Source organism: Notothenia rossii (assembly GCF_949606895.1).
Source record: "Notothenia rossii genome assembly, chromosome: 7".
NCBI classification, from domain to species: Eukaryota; Metazoa; Chordata; class Actinopteri; order Perciformes; family Nototheniidae; genus Notothenia; species Notothenia rossii.
In genome coordinates this window covers 53,375,029-53,395,288 of record NC_136905.1, presented here as the reverse complement: position 1 = coordinate 53,395,288, position 20,260 = coordinate 53,375,029, and the positions used below count along the sequence as shown (strand labels likewise).

General features: G+C 40.4%; 1 protein-coding gene and 2 long non-coding RNA genes across 3 annotated transcripts in view; 1 reads left to right on the top strand and 2 right to left on the bottom strand.

The window, feature by feature from the left end:
* gabrb1 (gamma-aminobutyric acid type A receptor subunit beta1) overlaps window positions 1–20,260 on the bottom strand; it is an 82,591-nt gene that overhangs the window by 13,737 nt on the left and 48,594 nt on the right. Inside the window, exon 5 of the mRNA XM_079691730.1 lies at window positions 13,402–13,484. Coding sequence (XP_079547856.1) covers window positions 13,402–13,484 — 83 coding nt within the window. The remainder of the gene's footprint in view (window positions 1–13,401; window positions 13,485–20,260) is intronic.
* Window positions 1,644–12,097, top strand: LOC307045802. The gene is made up of 3 exons (XR_013810000.1): window positions 1,644–5,170; window positions 10,836–10,907; window positions 11,459–12,097. It is a non-coding gene; the product is annotated as an uncharacterized lncRNA (long non-coding RNA).
* On the bottom strand, window positions 11,070–13,393 carry LOC307045804. The gene is made up of 2 exons (XR_013810002.1): window positions 12,104–13,393; window positions 11,070–11,589 (listed from the first exon to the last, which is right to left on the bottom strand). It is a non-coding gene; the product is annotated as an uncharacterized lncRNA (long non-coding RNA).

The window sequence follows — 20,260 nt, the reverse complement described above, 5'->3', positions numbered from 1 at the left end:
AATAACTAATTAAATCAGTGTGACTGATAAAGCGGAAAGTAGGCTCTCTTTTTCCGTTTAACTGTTTCCCACAGGCTGATCAATCAACACTAACGTCTCTGGGCTATGTTTATAGCCTGAACCAGAGTGAACACTGCCCTGTCAGTAATTAGAACAACTAACCCCAATCCCTGAACCCTAACCCTACACATGGTGATATGTGTGTGAATAGTGAACTGCTCTATCGAAATCAGTCGGAAGTCGCAACGGCTCATTTCAAAATAAACGTGGATTTGCGTAAAAAAATTGTTTTTCGGGATTCTGGTGTTTTGTTTGATTTTAAATAAACAAAGTCTTGGATTTCAGAATATGAAACTTTTATTTCCAAAATCACACGATAAATACATTTTTGAAGCTTGTAAAGGGAAGATGACATGCACCCTGCTCTTCCGCAGCGCAGCTCCCCCTCCCTCCGGATGAAATTATGAATGTAAGGCGTATAGTAATCATAGATAACACGGCAGGGTCCGTTACAGTCTGTTTTCATCTGATTTCAAATAAACAAAGTCTTGGCTTTCAGAATATTGAACTTGTGTTGGCAAATTCAGATGATAAATACAACTTTGGAGCTTGTAATGGCATAATTACAAGCGGAGAACGGAATAATTTAACGTCACTACAGGCATAACAACAGCCGGTGTTTCTCGTAAGTGTTTTCCCCGGGAAACAAACACAATACACACAAACGCAAAAAAACACAACGAAACACACACACACACACACACACACACACACATACATACATACACACACACACACACTCGCGAGCTTCCCACAGACCAGTTATCCAAACGAAAATATCTTCCCTCCGTAGTATTTTGATCATTTGCTCCGCTAATAATCAATCAGATCGATCCAGAGAAGAGGAAACCTTGAAGGCCTTTTTCTCAAAATGATGACTTGGTGACAGTCATTATATAATGTGACATATTTTTGCTTAATATTTGGAGTACAATAACAATCCTGATATCATCAGAAAGCTAAGAATCTCCCCTTTCCAACAGTGTATACAACTGAAAATGTGTCTTCGGGTCAATGCGACTGATTTCGATAGAACAGATCACATCATGAATGAAGTGGTTTAAAAAATATTTAGACCTATTTTTAGCTGTATCTGGGTTTGAAAATGCACTCTACAAGGACTCCTTTATCTCACTACAGACACACAGAGGTCTAAAAAGGTTTTTAAGTTACTTCCAACATGGCATGTGATCTGTATCTGGCTTTATTATCAGGACCAGAAAGTTACAAATGCAGAAGTAAATGCTACTGTTCAAATCCTATTCTTGTTCCAGAAATAGTAGGTTCCAAAGACCAAAAACATTTTAGAAGGCCTCACAAAATACTTTAATGTAAATTAAAATTAAAATATGAAGGAATGTAAAGCAGCCTGTTTAAGCTACAAGAAAAAAAAAAAAATCCTATAAGTCATTATAATGACTTAGTTATCTCATTATGTTGACTTGCTATCTCATTATATTGACTTACTATTTCATTATATTGACTTAGCTATCTCATTATATTGACTTACTATCTCATTATATTGACTTAGCTATCTCATAATATATTGACTTAATATCTCATTATATTGACTTAGCTATCTCATTATATTGACTTAGTTATCTCATTATAATGACTTACCACCTCATTATAATGACTTACTATCATATAAGAGACATTTTTAAATTAGCTTTCATCCCTTTACACCAAAGCAACAATAGCAAGTGTGTGGGACACACTTAGCTGAACTAATGGATACTATAATTGAAGACTACTTTAGACGCGGATTCACAAATAAGGACATTTTAGTGGTTTTGGAGGAATCACACAATATTAAACTAAGCCTACGGACACTACAGAGGAAGCTACAAAAGAACAAAGTAGTAAGTCAATATAATGAGATAACTAAGTTAATATAATGAGATATTAAGTCAATATAATGAGATAACTAAGTCAATATAATGAGATAGCTAAGTCAATATAATGAGATAGTAAGTCAATACAATGAGATAGTAAGTCAATATAATGAGATATTAAGTCAATATAGTGAGATAGCTAAGTCAATATAATGAGATAGTAAGTCAATATAATGAGATAACTAAGTCATTATAATGACTTACAGGATTTTTTTTTTTTTTTTCCTGTGGCGCAAACAGGCTTCCATAGAAATATGTGTATAAAAATACATCCGTCATAAAGAATACCGGAAACAGACGTAGGCCTCTATGGGACATTTTGAGCGTCATTGTGATACACACCCACTGAACTGATTACCCAAGATCCTCAGCTATGGTTGGAGCTCAATGATTGGATGTTTTAGCCGCAATGCACGTTGGGATATGGTGTTTATGCAATATGAAATCCAATAACAAAAATAAAATAAAACTTAAATCCGAGTGTGCTTGCTTTTCTCTTTGGAAGTCATCACATAACGGCATTGTAATACATGGTTCGGCTGCATTAAATATTACACATCCGCCGTAGGCGTAGTGGGTTAGTGCGTTGGCGTTCGGATCAGGGGAGCACAGGTTCAAACCCCACTGCAGTCAGCGTGTCGTTGTGTCCCTGGGCAAGAAACGTCACCCCAAATTGCTCCTGTGGGGATTGCCCACAGTATTGAGTATGTAAGTCGTTTTGGATAAAAGCGTCTAACAAGTAACATGTAATGTAGTTCTTTATTCATAGAGCCCTGATTAGAAGACCTTTGGACAAACTGGAAGAACTGCCACCGAAACTGAATATGTGACGTGGATCAAAAATATATCAGCAATTAAACAACATCTTCAATTTCTCTTAACACAATACGTCTCCTCACAGTATCAATTTGGCTGACTTTTATATTTGATCCAATTGGTATAGGCTATATTTACACCATAACGGTGCACAGCTGATAGAAAAGGACTTGTAGTTTTTAAAGATATTACTGATTTTCTTTGAATAAAATAATGTAAATGCTGAGCTGAAAGAATAGTCAGGGGTTTTGGGTGATGGGAGACACTTCTATGGATTCAGAATTTCAATGACTTAGCATTAAATTATGGATATACCTTTCTGTCCGTGATGTTTTACAAATCAGATAGTAATGTGTAGAAGTAAAACATGTGAAATAATATAGCAATATCCTGTAAAATTATGTGAAAACATGAATAAAACTACACATCTTCAGATGTTATACATACATAAGTGTCCTACACTAATAATAAAAAGTTATTATGGCGATCAAGAAGATACTGTAAGTTAACTCTACAATAAAACAATTTAGCGCCGGATGTACAAAGATATTAATAGGAGGATGTGCAAAACATACAAACTAATTAACCTTTATTAACACATTAAAGAATACTTTAGGTTAAGGTCTTCTTTCAAATAAGAAAAAAACTTTGAGGGTATCTATCTACAGATAAATATTAAGTACTTAGCGTCTAATATATTGCTATCCTGCAATGTTAGCTATGTTGAAGCACTTATTTTAATTGATATTATACATATTAATTATACTCTTATAGTAGATAGTATAAGAAATGTGCAGAATATGACAGTTTAATGGTGGAGGTATCCACACACATATTAATAGATGTCTTGTAATCAGGGTTGGGTTGTAACGGAATACATGTAACGGCGTTACGTAATCAGAATACAAAAATCAAGTAACTGTATTCAGCTCGCGTTACATTTGAAAAACGAGTAATCTGATTACAGTTACTTTCGTAAACCTGAAGTGAATACATTTTGGATTACTTATTGGAATTATTGGTGGAAAGATTTCCTCACAACATTTAATATTCATTACTAAAGGTACAGCCGAATCATCACAGCGCACAAAACCTATAACCGCCGCAGATAGACCAAAAAAGGGAGCGTTTGGAAAAAAAATGTGCGGGTCTGCTCAGTGAAACAATAATAACGAAACATGGAGGAACAGAAGTCTGCGTTTAAATCGTGTGTGTGTGTGTGTGTGTGTGTGTGTGTGTGTGTGTGTGTGTGTGTGTGTGTGTGTGTGTGTGTGTGTGTGTGTGTGTGTGTGTGTGTGTGTGTGTGTGTGTGTGTGTGTGTGTGTGTGTGTGTGTGTGATTGTGTGTAGAGGTGTGTGTGGTTAAAAGTTAAAACACCAGCCATACCGCTCTTTAGCCTTTCTGATGATTCTGAAGGTAAACACAGTGAAGGTGGTGCTTGAAAGGCGGTGCGTGAAAGGCACTGCGTGCTTGTCTTCTAAGAGGCTGAGTTAACCCTCCCGCTGCCTCCTGGTGCTGCAGAGATTTCATGAAGTGAAGGAGGTCCTGCCAACACTGGCAGGACAGAAGAGGACACGCCAATTCTAAGCCGTGTCCCTCACTTCTCACATCCCAAGCTGCATCCCCAAAAAGTTTATTATGTTGTTACATCGTTTCAGATGTTATGTTTCAGTTGTGCTCTTGATAAGCCATTAAAACAGTAAAAACACGTTTAGTTTCCTTTTGCTTTTTGTGTGTCCTGTACACCAAAACATACCCATCTGTTATGGAAAAAGAAAGTAATCCAAAAGTAATCTAAAAGTAATCTGATTACGTTTTTAAGACACTTAACTGTAACTGTATTCAGATTACTTTCAGAGCCATGTATTCAGTAATCAGTAACTGATTACAAAGTAACCCTCCCAGCCCTGCAATTGTAATGCACTGTTGAGGAACCTGCGACCCAAGTGTTTAAATAATTGCATAACTACACCGTATGATAAGCATATCCATTATATACAGTCTTTAATGAACTATTAGTAGAGAATAACGAGTAATGCTTTATAGGGATCTGCAGATCAATGTTTAGTCTTTTCAAGCACCAACTATCAAATATTTCGCCTGATTGTTGGCACTTGACAATCACCTTCCCTGAATTTTACTAAGGTGTAACTAAAGTCTGATTGAAGGGTTATTTATGTAACTTTCTTCACTCTCTGTTTTGGTTCCTACCTTTTTATGTGCAACATTAATAGGGGCGGAACTAATCTGCAGTGTTTTGTGTTACACCTGTTTGTTTAATCGACGCACTTGATAGTTGCAACTGCAGAGCAACGCAGAATGTAAAGAAAATCTAAGGAAACTAAGGGAAAAATGCAGTTAAAGATATCAGCCCCTCGAGATGACTAGCAGCCTACGAGGTACGTTTTTGTGCTGGTTGTTTGTTTAAATTGTGTGTGGTTGAGCTGCAGGTTAAATGTATGTATGCTATGCGCTAGCTTTTACTACATGCTATTGTTAGCTTGTGCTACTTGCTGTGTGGGATATGTGTGCCGTTTATTGTTTTATTTAGCGGCATTAACAGTGATGACATGCATATATTCCATATTTATTTATTGTTTACCTTTTATATATTTTTTGGACTTATTCAAATCCTATTTTGGATAATCTGCCATGGTTCCATTCCATTTCAAAGAGCTGTTTGACGCTCTGCGTAACCTTGGCGCTCTAACATCCATCACAGAGCTTGAGGACTAATCACGGGGTTTGTCGAGCAAAGGGACTGGTGTAGTCCCAAACGATAGCTGAGGATTATGGGTAGTGTAGTGTCTTCGGCCATCCTAAACTCAGAAAAAACGATTTGTTTCTCCGAATCGAAGGGGAAAAACACAAAAGCATTGTACACAATTTAAACCAATCAATGTTGTGTAATTAACTGGTATAAATTGATGTTTTTAGTTGATCAGTACTGCAGATATCACTGTAAAATCATTTGACAGTGAGGGTCTAGGGAATACTTTTGGTTTTTACTATGAAAGCTTTGAGACCGGAAATACTTTTTTCACCCCAAGCTGTTGCAATTCTGTTGATAGTTATGGCTGATAAGGCTTATTACTTATTACTGTTTTTATATTTTAAACCCCAAACCGATGGAAAAACCCCACAGCAACATAGAAGAGATGGTCATCACATGACCCTGCGCTCTAGTTAATAGTAGGGCTGTCAGTCGATTAAAATATTTAATCACGATTAATCGCATGATTGTCCATAGTTAATCACGATTAATCGCAAATTAATCGCACATTTTTTATCTGTTCTAAATGTACCTTAGAGGTTTATTTTTCAAGTTTGTAATACTCTTATCAATATATGAGTGGACACAGGGCCGGTCCTAGACTTTTGGGGGCCCTAAGCGACAACCTCTGAACATTACAAATATTCGCCTCAATTCAACCTGGAACCTCTCTCATACAATAGTGTGTGTTTGTGTGTGTGTGTGTGTGTGTGTGTGTGTGTGTGTGTGTGTGTGTGTGTGTGTGTGTGTGTGTGTGTGTGTGTGTGTGTGTGTGTGTGTGTGTGTGTGTGTGTGTGTGTGTGTGTGTGTGTGTGTGTGTGTGTGTGTGTGTGTGTGTGTGTGTGTGTGTGTGTGTGTGTGTGTGTGTGTGTGTGGAGAGACACTGTGATGGATCGTTGGAGCTATGTGCGGCTCAAGGCAATGGCATATGGTCAAATGGGAGCTGCCTGGACGCTGCAATCATGTTGCGCACACTATCCGTGCTGAGTGTGCTGACTTTTCGTACAATGTCCCACTGTCTGGCTACCTGCAAAGTCAAGTGCTCGGCGCAGTTGTCGGCGAAATGTCGCTCCTCTGTTTTCATTGAAACAGCTCCTTATAGCGCAGCTAGCTAGCACCAGATGCTAACAACAGCAATACACGTAAGGTGTGCCTCGCTCGCTCGCGCCACACATAGACACACCCTGCCAGTCCTCCCGATGGCCAGTCCGGGCCTGCCGGTGAGCGTGGAAGTGTGGTCTGCCACAAGCGGGCGGCAGGAGCGGGGCTGTCAGCATCAGCTTGTAGATCAGGGGCGGGCAAACTTTTTGGCTCGGGGGCCACTATGAGTTTTAAATTTGACAGACGGGCTGGGCCAGTAGCAGATTGGTGAAAAAATATTTAGCTGTCCACTACTCATTATACACTCGGCACTCAATGTTGACTTTTCTTTTCTTTGGTCCACTCATTGTTACAGATGCAGCTTCAAAGGTGAATTAGGTTCAAAGGTGAATTATTGCGTCATTGCGTCATCGTTTGCGTCATGACGTAACCGTTTACGTGCCTTCTTATGACCCACACAGCGTTTTACGTCGCTGATTTTCTCCGCAACACCGCTCACAACAACATCAATAGATGACTGCGTCGAGTAATGTTTAATTATACGAAGCCAGATTAAATTAAAGAACTACTTCTCCTACCTTGTACCTTTCTCCAGAGTGCCGTGGTGTATGGTTTATCAATGTGGTTCAGCTGCATTACCGCCCGCTGCAGTGCTGCTCGCCTACCGGAGTTTATTCTCCGTTAACTCGCGGCAGCGGCCGCTGTAAAGTTTTCATTGTCTGACTGTCACACAAGCAGCTGATAAATATCCCCCATCCCCATAAGTGAATGTGTTTTAGTCTGAAAGCTGTTTGGCATCACAACGCTGTTATGAAAGTTTCTCTGGCATTCTACAGGTGATGTTAGCATAGCAACCGATGTTAATCAGACTATCTTGACTACTTGTTGCTATCATATTGTGGCATAAGCCATTTTCTACACGCATATTTTACCGGCGTAGTTTTCGTTATGATTTTACTTGTGATGGCCACATGTAGCCCATGTATTGATTCCATCCGATGGTTGCAATAATACAAAACAAAAGGAAAACGTCTGCCTCTTCACAATGGTCAATAACAGTGAACGGCTGGTTATTAAAGTAAGGTAAAATAAACAGAATCACACAAAGCCTGGTTAGTGTTGCCTGACTTTATATAAGTGTTTTTATAAGTGTGTGGTCGCGTTCTAGTCACTTTGCTCAGCGCTACTGCTTGTCACAATTTATATTCGCCGATCTTGTCGGGTTGCCGAGTGGGGCCAGCTGAGAGAATCGAATAGACCAGACTACAGCAAAGGTAAATTGTGTCTAGAGTGCGCCATCTAGTGGGATCAACTGAAATGCCGGGTATTGCAGGAAAAAAGGCAAAATGAATGCAGTTTTTACTATAATTTGGACAATTTTGTACCAATATTTGGCGGGCCGGATTCAAAAGCCCAACGGGCCGTATATGGCCCGCGGGCCTTAGTTTGCCCATGCCTGTTGTAGATGGTATTTTAAATTTGATGCGCTCTGAAACTACGGGGCGGCCGAGGACAAAAAATACACATGCGTTAATCGCGTTCAAATAATTAGTGGCGTTAATTTTTTTTGTCGCGTTAATGCATTATTAACGCGTTAACTTGACAGCCCTAGTTAATAGACAAAATAATTTCATACATGGGGCAAAGCCTGCAAGCTAGTTCAGGCAGTCAACTCAAGCACTTATGCTGCATTCCTACATAACGCCCCTTGCCACTCTACAACCAACCAAACAGAGTCTCCTTAAAATGCCGCTCTATTTAACCTGCCAGATCTCTCTCCATGCATTGCTTGCTGCTGCTATTGCTGCAGCTACTCTACGTCGCTGCTGCTTGCTGCCCCACCACCACCCCAGCTTCCACCCAGCTTCCACCTGTAGGCTCGGGGGGTTAGTTATTTAATCATCACTCATCGTGCTATGTATATCTGTGGAGTGATGAGGCCCGAGCCTAGACGCCAAACTCAACTATATGCTGCTTCTAATAAACATATTAAAGAAACACGTGTGTTGTCTGACTTAAAATAATATTATGAATGACCTTATTTTGATAATCAGCTCCTGACGGACAGCAAAAAAGCCTGACATTATATAATTAAAAAAATTAATAAAAACAAGGATACTTTTGTGTTATTGTTGAGTAAATAACAGTGTGTTATTTAGAAAATAATACAAAATTAGAAAGAAAAAAAGTTTTAAAAAATACATATTTCAGTACTATAACAAAGCGGCAAACTCTGGGGAAGAGCCGGGATGTCAATACAGAAGTGCCACACACTGCAGTACACATATTGGCCGATAGGCGATGACTGCAGAAAGGAGCAATTTCCATAGACCCCCTTGTTAAAATGCCCAACTTTACAGCAGAAAAAAACATGTTTCTACCCCTGGCTGCAATACATATTATTATGAATATAGTTAAATTCCACCTTCATGATTATGGATCTGTGAGTGAATTGTTTTCTAACACGACCCTTTTATTTATATTAGGTCTTAAAGTTGTTGCATAAATTAGGGCGTGGTCACATTGAGTGAAAGCTCTGTCAAGTGACTGCTGCTGCTAGTTTCTTGTCTCTCTGCTAGCTGCTCCGTGAAGCTAGCTACAGGCACTCTGCCTGCTCAGTTCATCCAGGGAACACAACTTGACCCCGGCCGTGTTTGTTTGTTCTTCATGCTTATATATCAGACTATTGTGACTCGCTCTGCGGTTGAAACAGACGGTGCATGAATGCGGTTTTGCGGTAAGTGAAATTTGAGTACTTTATTTATGTGTTAATGATTTTAATCAGCTACGTAATGAATGTTAAGGCTTGGGTTAGCGTGTAAGCGAGTGGTAGCTACATCGGTGCTAACGATGACAATCGTAGCCTCCAAGTTAAAATCATAGACTGTCAGAGCTCTCAAGTCTCACGCATTTGGTGTGAGACACACGCATTTCACTCCATTCACACGCTCACACGCCATACCTTGTATTTCTCATGCAGAGATTTCTTTCCAGGGTACCGCCCACCAAGTTGCACCGCAATTTTGTACTAGGCTTGTTTGAGACGCGTGCACTCCACTAGCACACTAGCACCCCTCCCCCCCCCCCCCCCCGTTGACATTCGCGATACAGAGGGCTTCATACTCCACTAGCACCCCCCCCCCCCCCGTTGACATTCGCGGTACAGAGGGCTTCATGGGTTCACCGCTGCCAAAATCTCACTCTGAACTCTGTTCAAAACTTGAGAGCCCTGGACTGTATATATAAAGGTTGAAACGAAATAGACAAGTGTTAAGCGTTAAAGGTGACCTATCATACAAAATGCACTTTTGTACGTCTTTTATACATGAATATGTGTCCCCGGTGTTCCAGGGAACTCAACAAGTGTCAGAAAACACAACCCTCTCTATTTTCCTCCATACCCAAATCTCTTAAAAAGGGGCTGCAACGGATCTGATACAGACTGATCCAGATTTGAACACTTCTCTGACTTCACAGAAGTGGCGCTACGACTATTGGGCCAACTCCACCAATCAGGAGGAGACAGCCACGGATATTGCCGTTCGAAAGCGCTGGAGACACTGTAGTACATAGGCCAGGCCTGTAGATGGTGCTGTTCTCACAGAATCAGCCCATGCAAAGACAGTGTTAAATTGAGCGAAATGAGGAATGGCTAAAATGCATGATCTGTTTGGTATTTTGAAAAATAAAAAGTATAAATATGCCTTATATAGGTATGGTCCCACACTATATTATTCAAATATAGCATGATACTGTAGGTCCACTTTAAGTGGGCTTTTAAATTGGCTATGCTCAAGTATGTAGACAAGCTAAGGTCGAAGTAGTGTATGTGAAATCAACCTCACAATAAGATGTGTGTATATTATAATTATTAATGTCATATTTCAAGATGATTACTTAGATATTAGAATATGGTTGGTTGAGCTGGAGTTCATTATTGAGCTTACACGTTAACGTCACAGTCATATCTGAAGAACGAACCCGAACCTTGTTGTTTTTATTAATTGCATTACCAAATTGGTATCAAATAAACAGTAAGCATTGGTAAGACAACTTCCAAAGTTACAGTAAAATAAAAAGGACCCTGACTCGGACAATAAACAATCCAACATGTTCAGCAGAAGAGAATCAGTTATGTTGTTTGTACACATGGTACTTTACATATATATCTGTTTGTTTGAGGTGTCCAGGTGATGCAGACAGGCTGGACCAGAGAGTGAGAGACATAACTGGACTCCTCACAGCAGTGAACTTCAGCACAGGTACAAAGACTCTTTTTTTCATACTGTACAAAGAATCAAGAAAGATATTGGTTTAAATAAATGAAGCATTGACTTTAATACACTGATATACATTCCATTAAACAATACTAAATACTAGATCACCTACACATCAGTTAAGTTGAGGGATTTTTCCACGCAAAAAGTTACATTTAGATGTTAACAAGCAATATGATTTTGTCAGCTTTCTAATTTAATGTATTGAAGGCAAAGATATTTAACAGATATTTAACACATAGTGAGAACTGCTACTATTTATCTGTCAATATTGTCTGTAAAAAACGTACTGTTCATTCATAATCTGATTGTCTTTGTAGCTCAGTAAGAATAACCGACAAAAGGAGTGCAAATACAAATACAATTTATTGAAATGTGAACCAAAAGTTAATCAAACATGTTTTGAATAAAAAGCACATATGGACAGAAGGTGTAAACCTATTAAATGTATAAGTAAACACATTTAGTCAAATAACGTGACAGACTAGGCCTGTGCAGTTGGTATCAGCTTTGCTCAGCATGGGCTCCTCCATCAGGCTTGGTCCTCCTCGCTGAGGAAAGACCCTCAGTCCTCTCCGGGCCAACAGACAGGACGTCCATCACACGGAGGTTTCTCCCTGAAGTCTCTGCAGCTTTCTGGACACCACGCTGTCTCAATCCGTCCACACTGAATATGAGAGGGGAAAAATGAAAATAATAAATGCTTTAGACAATAAGAAATATAAAGTTGACTGTTGAGTTGCTCAGTTTTTTTAGATTGTCAATACTATTACTGTATAACTAATATATCAGGTTAAGAGGCACATTCAAATAAAGATTGGTCTTTAAATACATTTTGTCTTTTTAATTGTTTGTCTAAAGTCAAGGATCTAGAAATGGTACTTAGTTTTAATGATACAGTCTGGTTATTATGCTGTTTGGAGGAGGCCTCGCAGGTAAGAGCACTAACTACCATCACATGTATCTTAGCTTGACTTAAATGTATTAAACGTATAAGTGATATCAACATATAAATAATTAATGTCATGCAAACATATTAATATTTGCTTGATTCCAGTGTTGAATTTAGCACAATTGCATACACACATTAAGGGATTTTAAGATTCTGAAGTATTATGCTAAAAACTCAATAACTTAGATTATTATTTATAGTTTTGCTGAATAGTTTAATGTCCGCTTACCTTAGAAACGTAAAATGCGAAGGCAGTGTGCAGATGGGGAGCATGTTAGCTTAGCTTGGTAGCTTCAGCTAGCTCTGGAACTTCCAGCTCGGTTGCAGGAGGTCCCGCCTCGGCTCCGCCTCTTTGCCCTTATTTGGAGTAGGCGGGAGTTGAACTCTGACTTCACTGTCGAGCCGTTAGTGGCCGACTCCGCCTAGTAAGGGCTTCTCGGCAACTCTGCAGAAACCTATGGGTGATGTCACAGACCCTACCTCCATTTATATATACAGTCTATGACTATAACACGAAATGCCGTGAGACTGGATTAGAGGGAGAGGCATTCCTTGATTGTTTAACCGCAGACCTTGAATCCTTGAACAAAATGAATCTTCCTCATATGTAGAAATAGAAATACTAAAAAAGAGATACTGGTTGAAGGAGCATTAATTTCTTGACCATAAACACATGGGCCCAGCATCTCAAAAGTTATCTTTCCATAGAACAGGGGTCTTCAACGTTTTTGAGGCGAAGGGAAGGATCGGAGAGAGAAACGGGAACCCTTGAATAAAAACATCCTGTTCCATATTTAATATGCATACATTTATGTGCAGGGCAACCTAAAGTGCCATGCATTAACATACATTTTGAAAGTGCATACACAATAAGTAGTACTATCATCACTTTTAGGAGGGTTCATGTTTCTCTAATTTGTATTTTCAGACATATTTTGAGTTAAAACAGCCACCTGGATGTATTGGTTTTGAACTTGCTTGAACAACATGTAACAAATACCCCCCTGACGTCACTAGATGCAGGAGCCATTCATTCGGTGCAGAAGCTCAGCCCCTCTGGATTTGTCTTGGGGACTGGAGGGTCGTGGGTTCAAGTCCCCAAACAGCCTAATTGCCTGTGCTCCCCTGGCGCTGTATAGTCACTGTGCCCTGCTCCTAATACTATAGGAGCTATGTAGGCTACTATGGGATGCAGTGTTTACATTTTAATGTGTGCGCTTTACTGTGTACATATCGGACAATCAAAAGTTGATTTGATTGGTTTCAAGTCAAGTTCAAGACTATAGTTCTTTATTCACCTTCCAGATGTGGTCAAGTTACAGCCTGGACTAACTGTATTGTGTGCACAGTCATTTATTTTTTTGATACCACAAAATATACATACACAATTTGTTAAAGTGCAACAGGACCTCCTGTCAATTTGACTTTCCTCTGTTGGTCTACGAAGCCTGATGATGCACAATGACCAAAACACAGTAAATAAAGTAAAGGTGTAAAAGAGACACAAACAAAGCCAGAGCCACTTACAGCTTTCAATCTCCAAGGTGCAGTTCTGCTCATCCAATGGGTATCTGCGCAGGTCCATCATGCAGGCAGCTGTCGTGGTGATCCTGTAAGAAAAAAAGTTATATCGTGATATCTGAGCAAAAGTTAATCATGAGTACGAACACACTGAACCCTTACATAACTGTACTTCCAGACCTAGAAATCATCATTTAGAATTTAGACATTTGAAAGTTAGTCCACACTGAAGCACATCCAGCCTTCAAGTTTCTACAGAGAAAATCTTGATACCTGGAGGAAATTTACTTTATAAAATAATGAACAATATGGTTTTTCCCAGTTCACGGCAAGTCATGTCAACAGCACATTTATAAGGAAGTACTCAAGATGTGAAAGGTTGTTTGTGATCCAGGCCATACAGGAACTGAACAATTTGTACATTACCATAGTTGCCTTTGCAATGCTGAGGTAGCGACTGCAGCTCACCTTCCTTTAAAAAGCCACATTTTCAAACGTTATTACAGCCATGAGTATACAGTAAAGGAATTAACATCAAAATCCAGGCAAATGGGTGAAACATTACATCTTACTTGAAACCTGGGACTTCCCCCTTTTGAAGTCTTTCATCTGAAGGAGGAAACACTTCAGTTTGACAGTTTAGGAGCAGTGTTGGGTGTTGAGTTACAGTAATGTATTGTATCAGTAAAGTACTTATTGCTGCAACAAAGTAATGTAATGCATTACTAATGAAATTTGGGTAATACCCGTTACAATTCTCAGTAACACAGTTACAACACATTTCAACCCGAAATTAAATGGTGTTTTGTTTTTTAAGAATTCACTAACATCGCAAGACATTCCGACACCAGAGAAAAATTGTGCGGGTAGATTAGTAAGCCTGGTGTTTACCCTCCGGGCTGATCAAGATCCCTCCGCTTCACGTCGGGTTCCCTGATCAGCCTGTCGGGTGTTCTTTTCCCCATAATGGCCGCCTCGCTGCTCATTATCCCGCTTATTACACGGCCATATACCAAACAAACTACAGAGCCCATTCCGTGTTCCTGTTATTGTTTACTTCCTCTCTGCCTTCTTCTGGTGATTTATCTGACGTCCAACGCTCCGTCTTTTAACCTCTTTTCCTCTCTCTTTCTTGATCCTCCTTAGCAACCTTCATTATAGTCCTTGACAGTGGTCTGTACTGTATTAATAACGTGTCACATGTTAAGAATTTACAATCAGAATCGAGTATTCAACTAAGCCATGTAATACAAGTTGTTAGTAGCCTTAAGGGCCTACACAGTTGTTATGCTATACCACATCGCCCTTCACTGGATGCATAATGAGCTGCACTAAACTACATTTTAGTATTTAAAATACCTAGCCATTCTTTTGCGGTTATTTCGGTAAAGTAACTCAAAAGTAATATAAAAGTACTGTAACTCATTACATTTCAGAGACAGTAATATTGTAATTCAACTTATTACTTAAAAAATATGTACTGTATTACATTTTGGAAGTAACTTGCCCAACACTGGGAGTAAATCAAAGATTGACTCATTCATAATTTTTTTATGTAATTCTGGGCTCTGTGTTGATGAGAGCCATGAACAGTTCTTAGTGAGAGTGAGAGGCTGTGGTTGTTTAGTGTGCAGCCTCACACAGCTCAGTCTCAGGATTCAGGGGTCCCACCACAGGTCCGCACCCAGCAAACACGGTTGTTTTTCGAACCCTCCACTGTTGTGTGTAACTAAAATACAAGATGTCGTTATTTATATATATATAAATATATATCTATATATATAGATAATAAGTGTCAGTGCGATTTTATTTTTTATTAGCGTGCATTTCCTGTTCGGAAAGTGGTACTGTACTGAGAGTAAACAATACAAGGTGTCCCTATTTTTATATATATACATACATATGTATGTAATAAGTGTTAGTACGATTTTATTTTGTATTTGCATGCATTTCCTGTTCGGAAAGTGGCGCTGTACTGATAGTGGCGATTTTATTTTGTAATTCTTAGCGTGCATGCATTTCCTGTCCTGAGAGTGGAGGTGTCCTCAGAGTGTAGGTGTCCTGAGGCTGCCGCCTGCAGGCAGGCTCCCATGAACATTAAACACACAATCACACATCGTTGGCCATCACCTGGGGAATATCACAAGGGGGTAAGATGATGTAAAATGTATTTTAATAACTTATTGTTGGAGGAAAAAAGACCCAGGATTGGCTAAAATAAAACAGGACCTCCCCACCAACATCTTAAGTTCAGAGTCTGAGACTTCATTATGTCTTCATCATGAGCCTGAGTCTTCATCATGTCTTCATCATGAGTCTGAGTCTTCATCATATCTTCATCAGGAGCCTGAGTCTTCATCATGTCTTCATCAGGAGCCGAGTCTTCATCAGGAGTCTGAGACTTCATCATGTCTTCATCATGAGACTGAGTCTTCATCATGAGCCTGAGTCTTCACCAAGAGTCTGAGTCTTCATCATGTCTTCATCATGAGTCTGAGACTTCATCATGTCTTCATCGTGAGACTGAGTCTTCATCATGAGCCTGAGTCTTCATCATGAGTCTGAGTCTTCATTATGTCTTCACCATGAGCCTGAGTCTTCATCATGAGCCTGAGTATTCATCATGTCTTCATCAGGAGCCTGAGTCTTCATCATGTCTTCACCATGAGCCTGAGTCTTCATCATGTCTTCACCATGAGTCTGAGTCTTCATCATGTCTTCAACATGAGCCTGAGTCTTCATCATGAGCCTGAGTCTTCACCATGAGTCTGAGTCTTCATCATGTCTTCATCATGAGCCTGAGTCTTCATCATGTCTTCACCATGAGTCTGAGTCTTCATCATGTCTTCAACATGAGCCTGAGTCTTCATCATGAGCCTGAGTCTTCACCATGAGTCTGAGTCTTCATCATGTCTTCATCATGAGCCTGAGTCTTCACCATGTCTTCATCATGTCTTCACCATGAGTCTGAGTCTTCATCATGTCTTCACCATGAGCCTGAGTCTTCATCATGAGCCTGAGTCTTCACCATGTCTTCATCATGTCTTCACCATGAGTCTGAGTCTTCATCATGTCTTCATCATGAGCCTGAGTCTTCATCATGTCTTCATCATGAGCCTGAGTCTTCATCATGTCTTCACCATGAGCCTGAGTCTTCATCATGTCTTCATCATGAGCCTGAGTCTTCATCATGTCTTCACCATGAGCCTGAGTCTTCATCATGAGCCTGAGTCTTCACCAAGAGTCTGAGTCTTCATCATGTCTTCATCATGAGTCTGAGACTTCATCATGTCTTAATCGTGAGACTGAGTCTTCATCATGAGCCTGAGTCTTCATCATGAGTCTGAGTCTTCATCATGTCTTCACCATGAGCCTGAGTCTTCATCATGAGCCTGAGTATTCATCATGTCTTCATCAGGATCCTGAGTCTTCATCATGTCTTCACCATGAGCCTGAGTCTTCATCATGTCTTCACCATGAGCCTGAGTCTTAATCATGAGCCTGAGTCTTCATCATGTCTTCACCATGAGTCTGAGTCTTCATCATGTCTTCAACATAAGCCTGAGTCTTCATCATGAGCATTAGTCTTCATCATGTCTTCATCATGGCCCTGAGTCTTCATCATGTCTTCATCATGATTCTGAGTCTTCATCATGTCTTCATCATGAGCCGGAATCTTCATCATGAGCCTGAGTTTTCATCATGTCTTCATCATGAGCCTGAATCTTCATCATGAGCCTGAGTCTTCATCATGTCTTCATCATGAGCCTGAGTCTCCATCATGTCTTCACCATGAGCCTGAGTCTTCATCATGTCTTCATCATGAGTCTGAGTCTTCATCATGTCTTCATCATGAGTCTGAGACTTCATCATGTCTTCATCGTGAGACTGAGTCTTCATCATGAGCCTGAGTCTTCATCATGAGTCTGAGTCTTCACCATGAGTCTGAGTCTTCATCATGTCTTAATCATGAGCCTGAGTCTTCATCATGAGCCTGAGTCTTCATCATGTCTTCATCATGAGCCTGAGTCTTCATCATGTCTTCACCATGAGCCTGAGTCTTCATCATGTCTTCATCATGAGCCTGAGTCTTCATCATGTCTTCACAATGAGCCTGAGTCTTCATCATGAGCCTGAGTCTTCACCAAGAGTCTGAGTCTTCATCATGTCTTCATCATGAGTCTGAGACTTCATCATGTCTTAATCGTGAGACTGAGTCTTCATCATGAGCCTGAGTCTTCATCATGAGTCTGAGTCTTCATCATGTCTTCACCATGAGCCTGAGTCTTCATCATGAGCCTGAGTATTCATCATGTCTTCATCAGGATCCTGAGTCTTCATCATGTCTTCACCATGAGCCTGAGTCTTCATCATGTCTTCACCATGAGCCTGAGTCTTAATCATGAGCCTGAGTCTTCATCATGTCTTCACCATGAGTCTGAGTCTTCATCATGTCTTCAACATAAGCCTGTGTCTTCATCATGAGCATTAGTCTTCATCATGTCTTCATCATGGCCCTGAGTCTTCATCATGTCTTCATCATGATTCTGAGTCTTCATCATGTCTTCATCATGAGCCGGAATCTTCATCATGAGCCTGAGTTTTCATCATGTCTTCATCATGAGCCTGAATCTTCATCATGAGCCTGAGTCTTCATCATGTCTTCATCATGAGCCTGAGTCTCCATCATGTCTTCACCATGAGCCTGAGTCTTCATCATGTCTTCATCATGAGTCTGAGTCTTCATCATGTCTTCATCATGAGTCTGAGACTTCATCATGTCTTCATCGTGAGACTGAGTCTTCATCATGAGCCTGAGTCTTCATCATGAGTCTGAGTCTTCATCATGTCTTCACCATGAGCCTGAGTCTTCATCATGTCTTCACCATGAGTCTTCATCATGTCTTCACCATGAGCCTGAGTCTTCATAATGAGCCTGAGTCTTCACCATGTCTTCATCATGAGCCTGAGTCTTCATCATGTCTTCATCATGAGCCTGAATCTTCATCATGAGCCTGAGTCTTCATCATGTCTTCATCATGAGCCTGAGTCTCCATCATGTCTTCACCATGAGCCTGAGTCTTCATCATGTCTTCATCATGAGTCTGAGTCTTCATCATGTCTTCATCATGAGTCTGAGACTTCATCATGTCTTCATCGTGAGACTGAGTCTTCATCATGAGCCTGAGTCTTCATCATGAGTCTGAGTCTTCATCGTGTCTTCACCATGAGCCTGAGTCTTCATCATGTCTTCACCATGAGCCTGAGTCTTCATCATGTCTTCATCATGAGCCTGAGTCTTCATCATGTCTTCACCATGAGCCTGAGTCTTCATCATGAGCCTGAGTCTTCACCAAGAGTCTGAGTCTTCATCATGTCTTCATCATGAGTCTGAGACTTCATCATGTCTTCATCGTGAGACTGAGTCTTCATCATGAGCCTGAGTCTTCATCATGAGTCTGAGTCTTCATCATGTCTTCACCATGAGCCTGAGTCTTCATCATGAGCCTGAATATTCATCTTGTCTTCATCAGGAGCCTGAGTCTTCATCATGTCTTCACCATGAGCCTGAGTCTTCATCATGTCTTCACCATGAGCCTGAGTCTTAATCATGAGCCTGAGTCTTCATCATGTCTTCACCATGAGTCTGAGTCTTCATCATGTCTTCAACATGAGCCTGAGTCGTCATCATGAGCCTGAGTCTTCACCATGAGTCTGAGTCTTCATCATGTCTTCATCATGAGCCTGAGTCTTCACCATGTATTCATCATGTCTTCACCATGAGTCTGAGTCTTCATCATGTCTTCACCATGAGCCTGAGTCTTCATCATGAGCCTGAGTCTTCACCATGAGTCTGAGTCTTCATCATGTCTTCATCATGAGCCTGAGTCTTCATCATGAGCCTGAGTCTTCATCATGTCTTCATCATTAGCCCGAGTCTTCATCATGAGCCTGAGTCTTCATCATGTCTTCATCATGAGCCCGAGTCTTCATCATGTCTTCACCATGAGCCTGAGTCTTCATCATGTCTTCATCATGAGCCTGAGTCTTCATCATGTCTTCACCATGAGCCTGAGTCTTCATCATGAGCCTGAGTCTTCATCATGTCTTCACCATGAGCCTGAGTCTTCATCATGAGCCTGAGTCTTCATCATGTCTTCATCATGAGCCTGAGTCTTCATCATGAGCATGAGTCTTCATCATGTCTTCATCATGAGCCTGAATCTTCATCATGAGCATGAGTCTTCATCATGTCTTCATCATGTCTTCATCATGAGTCTGAGTCTTCATCATGTCTTCATCATGAGCCTGAATCCTCATCATGAGCCTGAGTCTCCATCATGTGCCTGAATCTTCATCATGAGCATGAGTCTTCATCATGTCTTCATCATGTCCCTGAGTCTTCATCATGTCTTCATCATGAGTCTGAGTCTTCATCATGTCTTCATCATGAGCCTGAATCTTCATCATGAGCCTGAGTTTTCATCATGTCTTCATCATGAGCCTGAATCTTCATCATGAGCCTGAGTCTTCATCATGTCTTCATCATGAGCCTGAGTCTCCATCATGTCTTCACCATGAGCCTGAGTCTTCATCATGAGTCTGAGTCTTCATCATGTCTTCATCATGAGTCTGAGACTTCATCATGTCTTCATCGTGAGACTGAGTCTTCATCATGAGCCTGAGTCTTCATCATGAGTCTGAGTCTTCATCATGTCTTCACCATGAGCCTGAGTCTTCATCATGTCTTCACCATGAGTCTTCATCATGTTTTCACCATGAGCCTGAGTCTTCATAATGAGCCTGAGTCTTCACCATGTCTTCATCATGAGCCTGAGTCTTCATCATGTCTTCATCATGAGCC